The sequence below is a fragment of the Marmota marmota genome, unplaced genomic scaffold, assembly GCF_001458135.2.
Source record: "Marmota marmota marmota unplaced genomic scaffold, marMar, whole genome shotgun sequence".
NCBI lineage: Eukaryota > Metazoa > Chordata > Mammalia > Rodentia > Sciuridae > Marmota > Marmota marmota.
The window spans coordinates 32777093-32799364 of record NW_026000108.1 but is presented as its reverse complement, the minus strand read 5'-3'; the positions used below and the strand labels follow the sequence as shown (position 1 = coordinate 32799364).

Here is a 22272-nt window from a genome sequence, read left to right as displayed (position 1 = left end):
AAGCATAGATACAGAAACCTTCACAGAAATAAAAGTGCATTGTGGGGGTTACCGGGAATTGAACTCAGGGGCACTCGTCCACTGAGCCACATCCCCAGCCCCATTTTGCATTTTATTTAGAAATAGGGTCTCACTGAGTTGCTTAGTGCCTTGCTTTTGCTGAGGCTGGCTTTGAATTCACAATCCTCCTGCCTCAGCCTCCTGAACTGCTGGGATTATAGGTGTGTGCCACTGCACCCAGCCAAAGTGCATTTTTTTCATTCTAAGATTGATCAAATTCTATTAATAAAACAAGTAAACATAATGATGCATGTAAAATTCAAATATTTTATTTTAGATGGTTGTTAAAAGCAAAAGAAAAAACTATCAAATAATTGATATGGTTCAAAATAATATATTCTAAAATGTATACTCATTTTACAAATACATAATTTTAAATTATAAACAAGATATTTTAAAATAAAAATAAAAGGATTAAAATAAGTATATATTTAATGAAAGTTATCTACAAAACTTTAGACTGGGCAGCCTATTAGTCTACATTTGAAGTATGCTTCCTGGACCGAAATAAAACAGAACTCTAAGGTCCAAATAAGTGCTTTATTATTATCAAATGTGGAGAACAAAAGATCTTCATGCTGTGTTTCAAAGCATTAAAATAATTTAAAATTCATATTCAATTATACCTTAAATTTACTTAGGCACAACAGTTAGTCCTACATTTTAGATACTACAGTAGAAGAAATGGCCAGATCTTTTACAAATTGCAGATATATAAATTGCAGGAGGTTTCTAAAATTTAGTTCCTTTGATTTCAACAAATATAAATTGCAGGAGGTTTCTAAAATTTAGTTCCTTTGATTTCAACAACAACTTGTTGCCAAAAAAAGAAACAAAACGGCAATATTCTTACGGATGAGTAGAATCTGGTGTTTGAACAGACTTACTGATGCCCAATGCTAGTAAACCCTATGGAGAAGAAGGAAAAAGCGTAAATAATCATTAGCAAGATGGAAAATATTATATGATTAAGCCAATTTTGACAACAAGAAAACTCCATAACACATGTCCAATGGCCCAGCAATTTTAGTTTTCAGTACTCAGAAAAATAAATGAATCTCAAAGGGCTCAAAACAACACTATTTATAAAGATGAAAAACACAAAAGCAACTTTAAAATCCATCAGTTTGGGAAAACAAGTAATAAACCTTAAATTACTTTTACAATACTTTAAAAGAATGTGGATGGGGCAGAGCTTTTTATACTGACATGTAAACAGCTTCTAGACCTACTACAAAGTGGAAGCAGGTAGAAAAGCAAATTAGGTAGTACATAGAATATAAAACAACTCATGTTCTGTAGTTTTAATAAATTACTTATTAAGCACAAGAAAAGGTCTGAAGTTACCTATACTTAACTGTTTATAACTCAAGTTTGTTAGGATAGTCTGTAGTATCTAATTTTTTTACAAGATAAATAACTAGTATAGCTGTATAAACAAAAAGTAGTAAAAAGTTTTAGACAGTATGCACTGTGTATACGAATTTGTGTATTTGTAGTAAAACAGCAAAACCATGCACAGGAAATACACACATCAATGTGCACAGGGCACTGATTATCTGGGGAATAGAAAGGAAGAAATAAAGATGAAAAACTTATAATAACTAAGATTATATATCTTGGCTGGGGGTATAGCTCAGTGATAAGAGTATTTACCTAGCATGTGCAAGGACCTGAATTCAATCCTCAGTATGCAACCCACACAAAATTTTATTTCTTTTTTCTTTCTTTTTTTTAATATTTATTTTTCAGTTGTAGTTGGACACAATACCTTTATTTCACTTGTTTATTTTTGTATGTGGTGCTGAGGATCGAACTCAGGGTCTTGCACGTTCAAGGCAAGCGCTCTACCGCTGAGCCACAACCCCAACTCAAAGTTTTATTTCTTAAAAAACAAAAACCTAAACATGGTAAATTGCTAACATGTGTTTAATTCTAATAGCCAGATTCCCACTTTCCCCACTTTCCTCCTTTCTTTCTTGCCTTCAACTTTCCTTCCCTTCTTTAATTTCTGAATTTTATACATTGTTAAAGAGTTATCCATTGGAATTTCTCAATATAAGTATGCTTGCTTGTAGTAAGTACCATCCATTATACTTTGATGTGAATTTAGAAATCTATAAAACTATCTACCTCATTAGAACTATTTGTTTAATAAGAATGCAAAACCTCTACATGAATGCCCTATATAATTTTAATTGACTTATTCAGGACCTTCCTGTATTTCAGTATAATACCAAATAATTAGATATATAAGGCTTCCAGATAACCAAATTCCTCAAAGATGAGTTTTATTAAAAATTATAAAAAATTTATAGAGAATAAAGCATCTTAAAAATGGTCAAAACAAATAGATACTGGATTTTTACGTTTTGATATTGGAAATCCTACCATAAATACACAGAATATTATAAGTCCTTTTTTTTAAAAAAGACAGATTCCCAAGGAGGGAGGGTGAATTATCTAAATTACAGGTGGTGACTCTTCAGTGAATTAAACTAAGAAAATGGGAGTAAATTAAAAGGAACATATAGCTGGGCGCGGTGGCGCATGCCTGTAATCCCAATGACTCAGGAGGCTGAGGCAGGAGGATCTGAGTTCAAAGCCAGCCTCAGCAACTTAGCGAGCTGCTAAGCAACTCAGTGAGACCCTGTCTCTAAATAAAATACAAAATATGAGGCTGGGGTTATGGCTCAGTGATAGAGCACTGCCTACCATGGGTGAGGAACTGGGTTCAATTCCTCGCACTGCATATAAATAAATAAAGGCCCACCAGCAACTTAAAAAATATTTTTTAAAAAATGTAAAATAAATCTCTAGCAATTAGAGAAATGCAAATCAAAACTACTATAAGATATCATCTTACTCAAGTCAGAATGGCAGCTATCATGAAGACAAACAACAATAAGTGTTGGCGAGGATATGGGGAAAAAGGCACACTCATACATTGCTGGTGGGACTGCAAATTAGTGCAGCCAATATGAAAAGCAGTATGGAGATTCCTTGGAAAGCTGGGAATGGAACCACCATTTGACCCAGCTATCCCTCTCCTCGGTCTATACCCAAAGGACTTAAAGAGCATACTACAGGGACACAGCCACATCAATGTTTATAGCAGCACAATTCACAATAGCTAAACTGTGGAGCCAAACTAGGTGCCCTTCTATTGATGAATGGATAAAAAAAAATGTGGCATATATACAAAATGTAATTTTACACAGCAATAAAAGAGAATAAAATCATGGCATTTGCAGGTAAATGGATGGAGTTGGAGAAGATAATGCTAAGTTAGCCAATCCCCAAAAAACAATGGTGAATGTTTTCTCTGATAAAGGAGGTTGACTCATAGTGGGGTAGGGAGGGGGAGCATGGGAAGAATAGATGAATTCTAGATAGGGCAGAGGGGTGGGAGGGAAAGGGAAGGGGCAGGGAATTAGCAAGGATGGTGAAATGTGATGGACATCATTATCCAAAGTACATGTATGAAGACAGGATTTGGTATCAACATACTTTATATACAACCAGAGATATGAAAAATTGTGCTGTATACGTGTAGTAAAAATTGTAACACATTCTGCTGTCATTTATTTTTAAAAAATCAATAAAAAATTTAAAAACAAAACAAAAAATACAAAAAAGGGCTGTGAATGTGGTTCAGTGGTCAAGTGCCACTGAGTTCAATCCCTAGTATCCTAAATAAATAGAAATATAGATCTCTTAAACTTGTACATTAAAATAGTGATGAACTCACCTTATGCTATGAATGTATATATACATGTATACATATGTATATGTTTATAATATTTATGAAATATTTGATGAGGATTTAATCATTTTAAAATCCTTAATATTCAGATTGCATATGTAATAAAGTCTGGGATATCAACAATATTTTTTTTTAATTTTGATTTTTTAGTTATCAAGGGACCTTTATTTTAGTTTATTTATTTTTATATGGTGCTGAGGATCGAACCCAGTGCCTCACACATGCTAGGCAAATGCTCTACTACTGAGCCCAACCCCAGCACTCAATAACTATTTTATAAATCAAAATTTGTGCCACATATATTCATATAAAAATCAGACCTCATAGCTCATCCGTAATCCTGTTCTCCCTCAGAGGTAAGGTAGAATCACAGTTATGTTGGGTAGGTGTCATTCTAGATTTTTTCCTGCACATTTATCTTTCACACACACCCCACACTTGTTAATGTATATATAACCACTACAACACAGTACTAACATCTAGTGGCAAAGAAGCATCATCAGTGCTCACTGCTCCATAATCAAACCTTCCCTTTGACATTCCTTCATTACTATACATGCAGCTGTTAAATGCTGTCTTGGCAGATCTTTCTAGTTTTTGGATTTTAAAAAATATTTTTAGGTGCAAATGGACACAAAACCTTTATTTTTTTAATTTAGTTTTTTATGTGGTGTTGGGGATCGAACCCAGTGCCTCATGCAAGCTAGGCAAGTGCTCTACCACTGAGCCATGACCCTACCTCCTTTCTAGTTGTTTTAGTGCATATGACCTGCTTACAAGACAAAGGAGTATGTCTTCTTCTAAACACTTACTACATTGAAAACTCAAGTGTTCAATAAACTCATGTGAGTTAATATTAAATAATGTGCTGTATATTATTTAGCAGAAAAGCTTTCAAAACAAACTCTCAAATTGTGAAACTAAATCATCATTAGAGATAAAGGTCGAATTTAAAGCTGGAAGTGTTTTGTTGCTCAAGAAGAAAAAATATGGCATTAAAATACTGCAAATAATTAAATTTTTAGAAATGTTATTATAGATCTCAAAAGGAACAGTTTTCAAAAGGATATGAGAGATACAATTTCCATCTACTGTATGAGGTCCAATTAAAATTTTTGTCATTGAAGCCTTTTTGAAAACTCTAAGGCATACTCTTCACTTAGGAGTTCTTTTTTTTAATATTTATTTTTTAGTTTCAGGTGGACACAATATCTTTATTTTATTTTTATGTAGTGCTGAGGATTAAACCCAGTGCTTCACGCATGCCAGGTAAGCGCTTTACCACTGAGCCACAACCCCAGCCCCTCAGGAGTTCTTAAAGCACTTAATACCACATGGTTTTTTTCTTATTTTGTTTATTCCTTTACAAAAATTCATTTCTTTTTCTAGTTACAAAACTAATACATGCTCACTTTAAAGAAATTTAAGTAATACAGGAGATGGGATTATTTAATAAGAGTCTGGAGTACATTTCAGACACTTTCTCTCTCTCTCTCTCTCTCTACACACACACACACACACACACACACACACGTTTATCTTTATCTCTATGTATATTTTTAAATTTATCCATTTTTTTTTGTATTGGGGATTAAACCCTGGGATGATTTATCACTAAACTACATCCCCAGTCCTTTTTATTTTGAGACAGAGTCTTGCTAAGTTGCTGAGGCTGGCCTTCAACTTTTGAGCCTCCTGCCCCAGTCCCCTGGGTTCCTGGGATTATAGGTGAGCATCCAGCTTCTATATTGCTTTTGTGAATATGTTTGTGCCCTATTTCAGAAAGGGGTGTGCATGCTTAAATATTTTATCGCAATTTACATGTCTTTTTGCACTTTGCTTTTCTAATATACAGATGGGTGGATGGATAAAACAATTCAAAAAATCTGACAGACCATTTCAATAAACTCAACCCCTCCATTTCTAAGCATCATCAACCATAAATATATGATGAAATCTATTTTATCTAATTCATATCTATTTCCTCATAAATGTTTTGAAACAAATTCCTAGCATCATACCATTTTGTCTTTAAATATTTTGGATGAATTTCTTTAAAAAATAGGCCTTTTAGAAAATAAAAGCAGAAGATTATTTATCAAACTTCTAAAAATTAATACTAATTCTAATATTAATGTTATAGAATTTCTACTCAGTAACATCATTTGTATATAAAAAAAGTTTTAGGGGGTACTGAGGACTGAACCCCAGGGTACTTTACCACTGATCTACATCCCCAGCTTTTTTTATTTCTTATTTTAAGATGGGTCTTGCCAAGTTGCTGAGGCTGGCTCAAACTTGTGATCCTCCTGCTTCAGCCTCATGGGTTGCTGAGACTACAGGAGTGCACCATCATGCTTGGCATAAAAATTTTTATTTTTGAGAAAAAATTCACGTGCAGTGAAATACACAAATTCTGAGTTTATAGTTTTTTGAGTTTTAACAAATGTACACAGCTCTGTAACATATTCCTATCAAGACAGAACCTTTCCATCATCCCCCAAAGTTCCCCTATGCCTCTTTTTAATCTTCCCCCACAAGAGAAACAACCATTTAAAAAAATTTAAATTATAGTTCAAATTTTATCATAAGTACTCTTTTGTGTTTACCTTCTTTCAGTATTGAGATGCATACATGCTACCAACTAGATAAGTAGTTCGTTCTTTTTTATTGCCAGATAATATTTCATTGACTGTTTATACCTATTGATGTTGATGGGCACTGGATGGACTCCAGTTTTCTGGGCATTATATGTAAGGCAGCTATAAACATTCTCATACAAGTCTTTTGTGGACATTCATTCCATTTCTCTTGAGTAAATACTTAGGAGTACAACTGCTGGGTCAACAGGAAAGGCATATATTTATAGGAGAATGCCAAACATTTCAACAGTGTACCATTTTCTTTCTACCAGCAATGTCTAAGAGATCTGGCTGCTCTCTATCTTCACTAACATCTGATTGTCTGGCTTTCTAATTTTAGCCACTATAGTGGATGAACAGAGGGTCTTGCTGTGGTTTTAGTATATATTTTCTGGTGACTAATAGTATTAGCACTTCCTCATGTGTCTACTGGCCACCACTCATGTATCTTTATTTGTGAAATACCTGTTCAAAACTTTAATCTTTAAAAAAATTGAGTTATCTTTTATTCCCGAGTTGTATAAGTTCTTTATTTTAGACATCAATTCTTTGTCAGATATGTTTTGTGACTAATTTTCTCCCAGTCTATGGCTTGCCTTTTTAGTTTCTTTCTTTTTTTTTTTTCACTTTAGTTTGTAGATGAACACAATATCTTTATTTTATTTATTTATTTTTATGTGGTGCTGAGGATCAAACCCAGTGCCTCACACATACAAGGCAAGCACTCCATCATTGAGCTACAACCCTAGGCTGCCTTTTTAGTTTCTTAAGGGTGTCTTTTAATAAGAAAAGGTTTTTAATTTTCATGAAGTTTAATTTGTAAACAACTTTTATGGTATAGTTTATTTCCTATTTATAAAGTTTATGCTTATCCAAGAGTCTAGAAGATATTTTCTTATAGAATCTTCAGTTTAGCTTTTATATTTGAGCCTATGACCCACCTCAGATTTGTACACATATGGGTCAAGGTTCCTTTTGTCCCCATATGGATATCTAAAATTTCTAGTAGTGTTTGTTAAAAAAGGAAAAAAAGTTTTCCTTTCTTCACTGAACTACATTGGTACCTCCCTCAAAAGTCAGCTAGTGCTGGGCACAATGGCACATACCTATAATCCCAGCAATTTAGGAAGCTGAGGTGGGAGGATCACAAGTTCAAAGCCAGCCTCAGCAACTGAGCGAGGCCCTAAACAACTTAGGGAGACCCTGTCTCACAGTTTTAAAAACTGGGGGCAGGGGTAGGAACAGTGCACCCCTGGGTTCAATCCCCAGTAATCTCCCCCACCAAAAAAGTCAATGTAAATGTGAATCTGTTGGTAGAATCTCTATTCTGTTCTATTTGTCAATTCTTTCTGCCCCCCTCCCCTAGTAGTGGGTACTAAACCTATGAGTACTTTATCACTGAGCTATATCCCCAGCCCTTTTTTGAGACAAGAGTCTTGCTAAATTGCACAGGCTAGCCTATATTTGTGATCCTCCTGCCTGAGGCTCCCTGATTGCTAGAACAACAGGCCTGTGACACTGTGCATGGCTACTTGTCTGTCAATTCTTATGTCAATATTTCATTGTTCTAATTATTAAGCTTTATCTGACTTGAAGTCCTCTGAATTTCTTTTCAAGATTGCTTTACATATTCTAAATTCTTTGCATTTCCAAATAAAATTTTAAAATTTATTCAGTTTGTCAATTTGTATAAAAAGCCTGTAGGGATTATAACTAGGATTGCATTAAATCCGCAGATTACTTTAGGAAAATTTTACATATTAATCCCATGGCATCCAATCCATGTGAACATAGTATTATCTCTCCATTTCTTTAAATCTTTTAAAATTTCTCCAAATTTATAATTTTCAGTATAAAGATCTTGTACATCTTTTATTAGATTTCTTATTTAGTATTTTGTGATACTACTAATGGAAATTTTTAAGAGTCGTATTTCTCTCATTGATTTTCTGATAGTAGAAATGCACTGGTAGCTGCATATTAACCTTCTAAACTTACTGATAATAAATATTAAACCAACCTTACATTCCTGGAATTATAGTCACTAGATTATACTTATTTTTACAGAGTGTTAGATTTGACTGTATTTTTAAAGATTTTTGAAGCATGATCATGAGGGATCCTGGTCTCTCTATTTTTCTTTATTCTTGTAATGATTTTGTAAAGTTCTGCTTCATTAAAGGAGTTGAAAAGAATTTCCTTCTCCATTTCTGAAAATCTATGTACTATTATTTCTTCCTTAAAAGTTGATCAAGTTCTCTTGATACTATCCTATAGGTTACTATGGATTTCTTCATCTTTTCCAGTTTACTCTCTCTGGTTTTAGAATGTTTTGTACTGTTACAAATTCAAGACTAATTGTTTTCTTTGCATTATCTAATCTGGTATTAATTCTATACAGTGAATTTTTTCTTTTTAGCTCAAAAAACTTCATTCAGTTCTTTATCCATATCTTCCCTTTCTCTTCTCATTACATTCACATTTCTTTTCAATGCAAAAACATAGGTAATAACTGTTTAATACCCTTGTCTGCTAATTCTATCATCCATCAAATAGACTGTTTTACTCACTGACTTTTTTTCTGATTATGAGTGAAAGTTTCCTGCTCCTTGGACCATCTAGTAGGTTTTTTTAAAATTGTATGCTAAACACTGTGCATGTAATACTTGTTATACTGAATGTTAGGATTTCCCTATCTTCCTTAAAGAGTGTAGGGCTTTCTTCTGACAAGTTATTAAATTGTCTGCATATCAGTTTGATCTAGGGAGGTCTGTTAGGAAGGGTTCTATTAAAATAGCCTTTACAACTAAGGATAATTTATCTCCACTATTATGGTAAGAGCCTTTTGTTGACCGGGTATTAATGGGGACCCTCTTATCTCACCTCTCAGAACTTGAATGTATTTCAGTCCTGTGTAAGCTCTAGGACTTACTCAGCTTATTGCTGCTCCATGATGGTTTCTTACCCAGACTAATGTCTACACCTTACACATGTGTGAATTAACATTCAGCAAAGACTCAACTCAAGGAAATCCCTATATAAGACTTCCACAGATTTTTGTCTTATTTAGTTCCTTCCTCTATTGAATTCTGCTTTGTAATGGAGTCACTTCAGATTCCCTGAACATTCATTTCTGTCTTCTTAACTCATGTGACTGTAATTTCCCACTATTTTATATCTTTACTCAAAAACTTAATTTACTGACTCTTAGAGTCATTAAGAACTCATTTAGATAACAAATTTCTACTCAATGTAAGAATTTCTTCTAGGAAAACCTGTAACCACTTCGTAACTGATAGCCATACTTCACATTCCATTGCTGGATGTTCTCAGAGCCTAATGATCTGCTTTAAAATATAATGATAACCCTCTATATTATTGGGGAATTAAATCCAAGACAACTCAAGGATAATAAAATCCTTGGATGCTCAAATCCCTTATATAAAATAGTATAATTTGCATACAACTTACAAACATCCTCTCATTTAAAAAATCATTTCTATATTATTTATCATTTCTATATTACTTATGCCTAACACAGTATAAATGCTATGTATATAATTACCAAATTGTTTAGGGAATGACAAGGAAAAATGAATATACATGTTCTGTACAGATACAATTTTCTTTTTTTTTTTTAGTAATTTTGGTTGAATCTTAAGATATGGAAACCATGGATGTAGAACTCACAGATACAGAAAGCCAATTGTACTTAATCACTCAAAAGTAAAACAATTTTCCTTTTCTACCATAAACCAACTATAGGAATCACTGTTTTTAAATATATCAACTTTCAGACTAAAGCTTAAATATGTATTTTAAAATTAGTAAGAAAAAAGCTTTTATCCTCACCTGGTTACAAGTATCAGATAATGAGTGTATAGCTTCTGAAAACATACTTGCTGAACCCGTATAAATCCAGGCAAGGAATTTAAAGAAGCAGTTTAAACCATTGCTAGGGGAGAGAGAGAACAATTTAGCATAGGTTTAGATTAAAAATTTTCACCAAAAGCTTATTTAATTGACTGAAGTCCATTAAAAGTAAATTTAAAAGAAATTATTACCATTCACATAACAAGAGTACAAATCTGAGAAATATAGTTTATGGTACCATTAAGTACTCACATAAAGAGGCACAATATATGTAAACAATTACTTGACCATATTTTGAGAATGTGAGAGAAAAGAGGGTATTCTGCATTTGGACAAGATGAAAAGTAAAAGAGAATCTGCATTTGATATTGTCCAGGAGGCCAGCATTAAAGACAAGACTTTGGTAAACCTCTGTTGAGCAGGGAGATGCCAGAGTTGAGGACAAACCTAGAATTATATAGCCTTGGGTCAAAACTAGAAGACCCAAATGCTCAAATAAACAGGATTACCTCAGAGAAAAAGAGGGGCTCAGATTCCAACAGTAATGACTAACATGACTGATCTCAGGCACTGTGCTTGTCACCTACCATGCTATATTACAACTCCATAATACAAATATTAACACCCACATTTTGTAAATAAGAAAACTGTATACCTCCAATTATCCTTTCCCCTTCCCACTCTCCTTCACTTCAGATATTTATTTATTTATTTATTTATTTATTTGCAATAGTGGGGGCTGAACACAAGAGCACTCTACCACTGAACTAAATCCGTAGGCCTTTTTATTTTAAGACAGGGTGTTGCTAAGTAGCCCAGGCTGACCTCAAACTTGTGATCCTCCTGTCTCAGTCTCCGAAGTAGCTGGGATTACAAGCAGAGGCCACCACACTGGGCAAATAACTTATTGGGAAAAAAATCTAATTTATTTCTATGGTCTCAGTTTTCCTCACTTTATACTAAGTCTCTGGTTCACTACACAATGTCTCCTCCCTTCAACATCCTACTAGATTGTTCCTATCAATACTAGCAACTATTCCTTGTTATTAAAGTCCTAGAAATATTTTAGTACTTTCCTTAACCTCTATTTGCCACTTTTGATACTCCTGGCTTTCTTCCTACCTTGTGCCTCACTGTTCCTCTCTCCGTTGAAGGCTCTTTTTCCTCCACTTTTTTTTCCTTCCCTTTTCAATGTGGGATGACTGACCTTAAGCCCATGGGGAATGAGCTGCCCCCAGACTTTTCCAAATCTATATTTCTTTACCGCTAATTCTTATGTGTCCAAAGACAGAGAACCAAAGACACAACTTTGTAGTGGGGGTTCCTCCACCTACTTCTTAAATGTCAGCATTCTTCAAGGATTTCTCATGGAGGCTTTTCTTCACCCTATATGTACTATTCCCCATATGATCTCAAGTACTCCTGTGGCTTTAATTATCATTTGAATAATTAAATACTAATGTGAATACTGATAATTTTTGACTCTAAATAACCTAGTTCTCTCTCCTGAGCTTAGACCAATATACATTAACAATAATAATTATTAAGTATATTTTATGCACCAGGTACTATACTAACCAGGTTATAGATGTTATACATATTCCTCTAACAAGGAGAGCTATAATTACTATCACTATTTTACTAGCAAAAAGAACTAATCCAGGCTGGGGCTGTAGCTCAGTGGCAGAGCACTTGCCTAACATGAGTGAGCACTTCATTCGATCCTTAGCACCACATAAAAATAAAACAACAACAACAACAACAACAAAAACCCCATTCTGTCCATCTACAGCTACAAAAAAGAAAAAAAAAAAAAAAGAACTAGTCCTGTTGATCACCTACATCTGACCTACAGATACCTCAAACTAAAATATTTTCTCTGTCCATACTTTGCCCTCCTTCTAGCATTTCTCTCAGTGAATGGAACAATATTTACCCAATGCCTAAAGAGAGAAACTTGGGTATCATCTTTGACCATATTTTTTAAGTACCCACTGAATCTGTCTGTCTCTCTCCATGTGTCCCATCATGACATCATCATCCCTTGTTTACATTATTGTAAATGCCCTTGCTCTAGTTTAGTACCCCTGCAAATCTTAAAGAATCATGCATTGTATCTTTACATATCCAGGTCTTCTTATAGTTTCTGATACATATTTTTAAGAAATAAAAGAACTAATGAATTATAGAATTAATGCTTTTATGTTGCTTAGGGCCTTGCTAAGATGCTGAAGCTCGTCTGGAATTTTCAAGCCTCCTGTCTCAGCTTCCGGAGTCAGTAGGTTTATGCCACTGTGTATGCGGCTGTGCCTGGCTATACAGCTTAAAATAGATTGATCAGCTGGGCGTGGTGGTGCATGCTTGCAATCTCAGCGACTTGGGAGGCTAAGACAGAAGGATCACAAGTTTGAGGCCTGCCTCAGCTGTGAGGACCTAAGCAACTTAGTGAGATCCTGTCTTAAAATAAAAAATAAAAAGGGCTGGGGAATGTATCTCAGGGATAGAAGTGTCCCTGAGTTAAATCCCCAGTATCAAAAAAAAAAAAAAGTGATTAGCAAAATGAATAAAAGGTAAACAATGTAACAGGAATCAAGAAGACAGACGGAAAAAGAAAAAAATCAATAATTATGTTCTTCCAGGCAAATGGGAGAAAACAAGCATGAATATATTCTTCAGTATCTGTAACCTAGGTTGGTTTAGTTATTCAAAAAATAAGCTTGGCTGATTTAACATTTTAAAAGATATTCTACCAATTTCAGTGAAAATAAACAATTTCAGGTAGCAATGCAGATCTTAACAATATCAAAAGTACATAGAGCACAAGCGTGAGTGCCTGCCTCTGTGGACTCCTACTCTTCCCCCACTGCTTTACTAACAATACAGGCTTATTCGATTCCTCCTAAAACAACATGAACCTCTAACTCTATAGCTCCCTACCAAGTAATAACTTTATATATTCAGGCATACACACATTAAAAAGAATATATTTCTATTTTTACAAGTTTATTTTTCAGTACTTACATGCAAATGGCAACCATCACCACTTTTCCTGGTCCCTTAAAGAACACTGATGCTGTTCTGGAACGTGGCTATAAAAACAAAAACAAAAACAAAACCTCTCCAAAATCTCCCACAAAAGCACTATAATACTCTGACACAGTAGAAAATTTGTCTTCTATCAAAATCTCTCAACAACTAGGCTTTACTTATTTCTTTTCCCTCAGAATTTCCTCTTAAAAAATGGGCAGAAGAAAATTAAAAATGCAGCTGGAAAAAGACCTTAAGTGTTTTCCCTGTAATTCATGTCATGCCTACTTCCAGAAAGGATCCAAATGGGCCACAAAGAAACTAGTAATAAAGTGATAAAAATATATTGAACTGAAATTCATATACTCTACAAATTTTGCATTTCTTAAGCAACTTCTTAACTTTTCAAAAAGAAACAGCCAAAGCCAATGACTCTGCTGTTCTACTTCAACTTCTGACTGTTCTCTCAAGACAAAAGACCTCAACTGAAAATAGTGTGTTAAATTCCAGAACAAAGCAAAACAAACGAAACAAAGCAAGTAGGGAAACATTCAGGGGAACTATATTCTTTTTCTTTCTTTTTTTTTTTTTTTTGCCTTTCTTTGAATATATACTTCCTTGTGTTTTCTCTCATACTTTTTCCTTCTCCTGGATTTAGTTATTACCTTCTTTTATTATTATTATTACCTACTTTTTGTTATTACCTACTTTTTCCACTGCAATCTATTTATTCTCTTCTATGTCTAGCCAAGTGTCACCTTTCTTCCTTGATAGCCTTCCTTGATAATCAACACAGAAATACTCTACTATAAATTTATTATTGTACTTTACACCTTTATTAAAGTATTTTATGTTTTTCCTTCCACCATTTACTCAGGAAATACTTATTGTGCAACTACTCTATGCCTGGCACAGTTCCAGATGCTGGAACATGACAGTAAACAAGAAGGGAGTTCCTGCCTTCACAAATCTCATAGATCACAAATGCCTAACATCAAAATGAATATAATAAAGCAAATTAAAGAGAAGTAATATGGCAATGGGTGGGGAAGAGTTCAAGTAGTCAGGGAAAGAGGCTCAATTATGAGATGAGAAAGTTCAAAGACTGTAACAGAAATAAGCTTGGTTTGTACAAAGGACAAAAATAAGGTCACAGTGGCTGAAGCAAGAAAAATGGTAGGAACTGGGGCCAGTGAAACAGGAGCTATATCCCACAGGACTCTGCAGACTCCTTACTTACTTAGTTTGAATTTTATTCTAGTGGGAAAAAAAGAAAGTCACTGAATAATGTTAAGCAGAGACTTGACATAGTCTGATTTATGTTTTTAAAAGATACAGTTTATGATGTGGACTGAAAAAACAAAAGATAGAGTGATTAATTAGAAAGATGTTCCGGGTAGGAGAGAAGAATGGTTTAGACTAGGGTTTCAATAAAGGACACAGTGAGAGGCAGCTACACTAGGAATGTATTTTGGAGAAAATGCCAATGGAACTTGCTAATGGATTTAAAATATAAAAAAGGCCCTTAATGAATCTCTAATGTTAGCAGCTTGGATAAAGAGGAAGAGTTCTCTGCAAGGGAAACTGAGGAAGAGGGATTAATAAAGTAGGGGAAAAAATGCTGGAGAAAGGTTGTCTTAGGATTCTTGAGAACAATGTGTTCCAAAGAAGAATACCTGCTAGTGTATTTGATACTTCCTTACTTCTCTGATTTCCATGAAGAGGGATTCCCGCTACTCCCATATTGTTGGCATCGGACACTCCCCTATTCCTACTGGCCTCCTGAGAATGAGGTAGGTAAACTGATGAACTTGTGACGGAATGCTGGGCATGCTTAGTTAGTTCTCTCCTTTCCTTTAGGATTTGGTATACATTCTGTTCTGTTCTTCCCCAGCTCTACCTAAGAAGTAGGGGGGTGGGGAGCTGGCTACAACTTAATGAATAAGTCCAAGTAAGTAAAGTCTTTAAAATCTAAAGTACTGGGGCTTGGATCCTTGAGAAAAACAAATAGGGGACGAAATTTGAGGGTTTAGTGGGCTCATGCCAAGCAAAATTTGATTCTTACTAAGTTACCATAACTTATGGCAATTTTGTCCCCTGCAGGCAAGCACCAACAGGTCTTAAAGAGAAGGACTGGACCTCAATGAAATAGAGGTCCTGCAGGGCAGTCTATAACAACTTAAATTCTATAGATCCAAGTTGGCCTGATATTGCAGAAAAAAACTGAGAAAAGATTCTGATTTAGGCATTAGGGAAGCAAAATGTTTTTGTTCTGGGGGGTGTGTATTTGCTTGTTTTACACTTTTATGGTGTTTTCACCCAGTTCTGGAAGCCAGGATTTTAAAGAGTATTTCCTAAATTTCATATGAACACCAGAGCAAAAGGCCTTGCCTTGAAAAACAGTGTGAACTGTCTACACTTTATGAAAAATATATAGTATTCACCTATGACAGGTAGAGTGTAGTATTTTATGAGGCTATTTATTACTTTCCAATGTATCCACTTAAGACAAGTTAGAAACTGCTGCTTCTACAGTATCATGAGCACAGGCGCCACATTATGCAAGTGTGCACAGATGCAGAACATGAAAATAACTCCTTGTGGCTCCTTATTTATTATTAATTCCATATTTATTAATTAATTTTATGGTAGGGCTAGTATGGATACCTTTATAACAATTGTATGCTGTTAAAACAATAAAGATTCAATGACTCTGTTTTGAAGGATGTTTTCTCTATTAATGGTAAAATATATGAAGAAGTGGAGTCTTGATTAAATGGCAATCACTGGACTCTATACGTAACTGTGTTTTATCACATCACTGCTAAATGTTATCCAGAAACCATCAACTGGCTGCACAGTGTTGTGTGATCCAAGGTATGTGTAGAATTCACTATCCTTCCTTTTATACCACTACTTGGCAATGGTATTCCAGCTTTAGAAACTTGACTCTTTTTTTTTTTTTTTTAATATTTATTTAGTTAGTTAGTTATTGGCAGACACAACATCTTTGTTTGTATGTGGTGCTGAGGATCGAACCCGGGCCGCACGCATGACAGGCGAGCACGCTACCGCTTGAGCCACATCCTCAGCCCGAAACTTGACTCTTGAATGGCAAGAAAATGTTAGATGCAAAAGGTTTGATTTCATTTATAAGTGGTGCAAAGGTTCAACATTTTAAGTAAAAATACTTTTATACACTATTCTCTCTCCTCTTTTTTAACAAATTTTTTAATCATTGGAACTTTCCTCTGAGGGAAAAAATACTTCAGGGCTTGACTTTTGTATAAATTTTAACTGTAAAATACAGATTTATCTGGTATCTGTTCATGAAAATGAAAAAAAAAAAGGAGAGATCAGTAGAGGAAAGGGCCCATGGAATAAAAGAAGGGAGTGAGGGAGTGACGTTAGCCAAATTATACTGTTATATTGTGTATTGTGTGCATGTATGAATAAATAACAAATAATCCCACCAGTATGTACAACTATAATGCACCAACAAAAAATGTGGGAAGAAAAAATTAAATTAAATTTAAAAACTAAAAAGAAAACAGAAAAAATAAATAAATTTAAAAAAGTGTGAAGTCAGGTACTCCTAGTTCTGTACTTCAAGACTAAGAGAAGGAATTATACAAAACAAAACTTGTCCGTGGGGTTTCAATTTGCACTTAGTAAGCTATAAACTCTGATCATGGATCTAGATTTCTAAGTTCTACTGCTTACTGATAAATGCAGAGAGTGTGTGTTTGATTATAACAAGAATGTACTGTATCCTTTGGTTGAGTAGAGAGGAGAATGTTAAAAGATGCATACAAATAACAAAAACATGCTACCTAAGGTAGAAGATAAAGATTTCTTTAGAAGAAAGGTTTGAGAATTTAAGGGAGGGAAAAACCAAGAAGAAAGGGAAATGAGATCTTTAAGATCAGAATAGAATGCTATAATAAGGAAAAAAGAGATTTGTTGAGCTAAAGAATATTGTAGAAAAGGGGAAAATGTTGGCAGTAACAAGGTCAGAAAGAATAATAAGGAAGGGCTAGTATGGATATCTTTATAATAATTGTGTGTCTAACAGGAGAATCAAAATCTGAAAAAATAAAAGAGATTATAGGGAGCCAGGATTCACAACACTCTTGAGAAGCATCCTGTAAAAGCTACCTATAAATTCCATAATAAAAGCAGCTGGAGCTGGGTGTGACACATGCCTGTAATTCCAGTGATACAGAAAGCCATTTGGAAGGAGTATTGCAAATTGATTCAAGGCCAGCCTCTGCAACCTAGCAAGACCCTGTCTCAAATAAATAAATAGAACTGCCCTTTTTCAAGATCAAGATTACAAAATGATGGTAATTAATGAATATCTGATATCTCTTTTTTTCTATTTTTTGTTTATACTTGAAAAATTTTACAATTAACAAGTTTCTTTTGGATTGAGACAAGTATAGAAAATTAGGACAGATTTCAGAGAGGACTAACAGGAAAAGTGGCACTTACTCATTTAAGCTGGAGATAAATGTACTTCCAGTGTTCTAAAGGACTAACTTAAGAAACTCACAGAATTAGGATTCTAAGAGAAAGCACAGGAAAGTAGAACATATTTAAGAGAAAATGAACAAGGCACAGTGGCATATGCCGGTAGTCCCAGTGGCTTGGGAGGCTGAAGGAGGAGGACTGCAAGTTCAAATCCAGCTTCAGCCACTTAGTGAGGCTCTAAGCAACTTAATGAGACACCCTGTCTCTAAATAAAATATTAAAAAAGGGCTGTGGCCCAATGGTTAAGCGTCCCTGGGTTCAATCACTGATACCAAAAAAAGAAAAAAAAAAAAAAGAAAGAAAAGAAAATGTTTTAAATGGACAATATACAACTGGATTATCAGAGGGTTAGCTATTGTTTTGGTACGAGAATGCTTTTGGCAGACCCAGAACACTGTGACTTCGTATATCTTATTCTTGAAATTACTGTGAGACAAAGAATAATACAATGGAAAAAGAAGTATCTGGGGCAGAAATAAAAAATAAAGAGATATTTAATTCTAACAAACAGAACCTTATATGTTCTAGTGTAGGAAAGCAACAACCTTAGTGTGAGAGTGAACGTTCCTAAAAGGAACAGGGGAACCACTGAGGGAATTGGTGTACTAGTTTTATCCACTTACCACACTCAAAGGTGTGAGGGGTGTAACTGAAATGAATTCTATTCAAAACCTGGCGTTTTCAAATACTGAGGCATATTAAGTCTTCAAAAGACCTCTGGTGACACAAAAGTCAACAGCTACTTTAAAAAAAATATGGTGAGGATTATAGTTCATGTGAAACAGGCATAAGGATATAAGTCACTTCCCAGGAGGCAGGTGTCTCTGGCTTAAATTATTTATTCCACAGCAGAGAGGCAGTGGCATCAGCCCTTGCAGCACAGGAATGACAATGCTGACTCATAGACACACAAAGGCTCTACTATTAAAGAAAATCTATACCCTCATTGCATCGCTGGGGTGCCAGAAAAACAGGGTTTAATTGTCATCATTGTTAAACTGTAAACTTTGCAAAAAGGGAGCAGTGTCTCAAATGCCATTAAGAAGGAAGACAATTTGCATATGTAGCCTTTTCCCCAGATATGGCATTAACTTCTTGACAGGAGATCCCTTCCAGCTAAGTTTAAATGGAAAGTGAGCTCTGGGCACAGACTGCTTGGCATCTCGGGACTTGGGAAAAGCCATTTCAGTGGAGTGATGGGAAAAGAGTCCAATTAGATTGAGTTCAGGAGAAAGGAAGAGGTGGGATAAGAAAGGCAAACTTCCTATATTTGTCCCAATATTACTTACTTCTAGTAGGAAAGAAAGCTTGTTATTTTGACAAGGGTGTAGATAAGTCAGTAAATTTTGTGATGAAAAAGTGAGGTACTTTGCTGGGTGTGATAGGGCACAAACCTCAGCAATTCAGAAGGCAGAGGCAGGAGGATTGCAAGTTCAAGACCAGCTTCAGCGATTGGGTACGACACTTTCACAAAATAAAAATTATCTATGGGTATAGCTCAGGATAGAATCCCCCTGGGTTAAATCCCCAGTTTAAAAAATGATATATTTTTATTAATTTTCAGATGATCTTTGATTTATGATGGGGTTAATTCCTGATAAACCCACTGAAAAGCATAAAATAAGTTGAAAATGCATTTGACACACCTACCCTACTGAACATCACTGCTTAGCCTAGCCCACCTTAATGTGTTAGCACACAGTTGAGCAAAATCATCTAACACAAGGCCTATTTTATAATGAAGTTCTGCATATCTCATAAAATTCACTGAATAAGGTACTGAAAGAGAGAAATCATATAGGTATGCTTCTACACCATCATAAAAATCAAAAAATTATAAACGGAACCATTTTAAGTCAGATCATCGGTACATCTGTTTTTCAGCAGGTCAAAAGCTTAAGAGTGAAGAGTGAGGCTATAGGGAGTATGAGAAGAGAGAAAAAGGTATGCAGTAGGTATTTCACAGAGCAGAAGAATGAATGTACTATGAAAGTTTAGTAAGATTGTTAAATAATATTGAGATCCACTGATTTTGCATAGTCAAACAATAAAGAAAGAACAATCAAATTGGCTGAGTAATTTTCTCCTCCAAGGATTGAGATTCTTGGGCAAACTCAGAGAGTTAATAGTCTGACTGTTCAACCAGAGTTAGGGGTAGAAAAATAGACAAAAGAAATTAAGGATGTATATGAGAGATATAAATCTTGTTACTATCTGGGAAAATAAAGTCACTTTTGTCTACATCTGCATGCTTAGAAAACTTATGTCCAAATTTAGTGTTTTTTTTTTTAAGTTCAAGAAAATAAGCCAGAAAGGAATACTTATTAAATTACAATGTGCTCAAGAAAATCTTGGATTAAGATTACAGACATGCTAAAACTTCATAATGGACTAAAGTTAGTATTTTACTGTGTAATACACACATATAAACATTGGAAAAATATCCTTACCTTGGTGTTTCCCAAGAAATCTCTATATTCTTTTAATATCTTTTGATTTCTAAACAGCCCTGAAGGAATTAAGAAAATAAATTTAGGTCATACATATTCTTACCAGTTTAGATTAACACAACTAACTATTTAACTATGTTAAATATGCTCTACTAGCTGCTGGCAATAATATCAAGTTATCATAAGAAATTGGAATTTGCAACCTGATTAAAAATTGGACAATGGACTAGCAGACATTTCTCCAAGGATGACATACAAACAAACTAACAAAAAGATGAAAAGATATTCAACATCACCAAACATCAGAGATATATAATGAAAACACAATGAGAGATCACCTTATATCTAATAGGATGGCTACAACTGAAACAACAATAGGAAACAAGTTCTGGCAAGAATACCTAGAAACTGAAATCCTTAGGCATTGTTGGTGGGAATATAAAACATCCCTCTGGAAAATATGGATGTTCCTCAAAAACTTAAAAAGTTATGCCACAAAGCAAGTCTTAGCAAATACAAAAAAATAGAGACAATATTTTCTATTTGACCACAATGGAATGAAATTAGAAACCAATGATAAAATAAAAAATAGAAACTACTCTAACACCTGGAGACTAAATAATATGCTACTGAATGATACATGGATACCAGAAGACATCAGGAAGGAGATAAAAAAAAAATTCTTAGAGGTAAATGAGAACCCCCATACAACTTATCAAAATCTCTAGGACACTATGAAAGCAGTACTAAGAGGAAAGTTCACTGCATTAAGCTCATTCATTAAAAAAAGAAAAAGTCAACAAATAAACAACCTGAGATTACATCTAAAAGTCCTTGACAAAGAACAAACCAAACACCCAAAGTATAGAAGACAGAAAATAATTAAAATCAGGGCGGAGATCAATGAAACTGAAACAATTCAAAAAACTGACAAAACTAGAAGCTGGTTTTATGAAAAATAAATAAATAAAATCAACAAATCCTTAGCCACCCTAACAAAAAGAAGAGAGAAAACTCAAATTAATAAAATTCATGATGAAAAAGGAAATATCATGATAGACACTATTGAAATACAGAAGACAATTCAGAAACTATTTTGAGAATTTATACTCCAGTAAAATAGAAAACATCAAAGACACTGACAAATTTCTAGAGGCATATAACCAACCCAAACTGAGCCAAGAGGGCATATACAATTTAAGCAGAACAAATTCAATCAAGAAAATAGAAGATGTCATCAAAAGCCTACCAACCAAGAAAAGCCTGGGACCAGACGGATTCCCAGCTGATTTCCACAAGACCTACAAGAAATAATTAATACCAATATTTCTCAAATTATTCCATGACATAGAAAAGGAAGGCACCCTTCCAAACTCATTCTATGAAGCTATATCATCCTGATACTGAAACCAAGCAGAGACACATCAAGGAAAGAAAATTTCAGACCAATATCCCTGATGAACATAGATGCAAAATTCTCAATAAAATTCTGGCAAATCACATACAAAAACATATTTAAAAAATAGGATCAAGTTGGGTTAATTCCAGGGATGCAAGGTTGATTCAACATTTGGAAATCAATACATGTAATTCATCACACTAATAGACTTAAAGACAAAAATCATATGATTATATCAATTGATGCAGAGAAAGCATTTGACAAAATACAGCAGCCTTTCATGTTCAAAACACTATAAAAACTAGGGATAGTAGGAACATACCTCAACACTGTAAAAGCTATCTATGCTAAATTCAAGGCCAACATCATTCTCAATGGAAAAAAATTGGAAGCATTCCCTCTAAAAATGGGAAAAAGATAGGGATGCCCTTTTTCACCACTTCTATTCAACACAGTCCTTGAAACTCTAGCCAGAGCAATTAGACCAAAGAAATTGAAAGGATACAAATAGGAAAAGAAAAA

General features: G+C 34.4%; 1 protein-coding gene and 1 non-coding gene across 2 annotated transcripts in view; both read right to left on the bottom strand.

The window, feature by feature from the left end:
* Slc30a9 (solute carrier family 30 member 9) overlaps positions 1-22272 on the bottom strand; it is an 85240-nt gene that overhangs the window by 26087 nt on the left and 36881 nt on the right. The window contains 4 exon segments of the mRNA XM_015481752.2: positions 914-969; positions 10321-10423; positions 13363-13430; positions 20352-20410. Of these exon segments, the coding sequence (XP_015337238.1) occupies positions 914-969; positions 10321-10423; positions 13363-13430; positions 20352-20410 (286 nt within the window).
* On the bottom strand, positions 11531-11660 carry LOC125611017. The gene has a single exon (XR_007341128.1). It is a non-coding gene; the product is annotated as a small nucleolar RNA SNORA38 (small nucleolar RNA).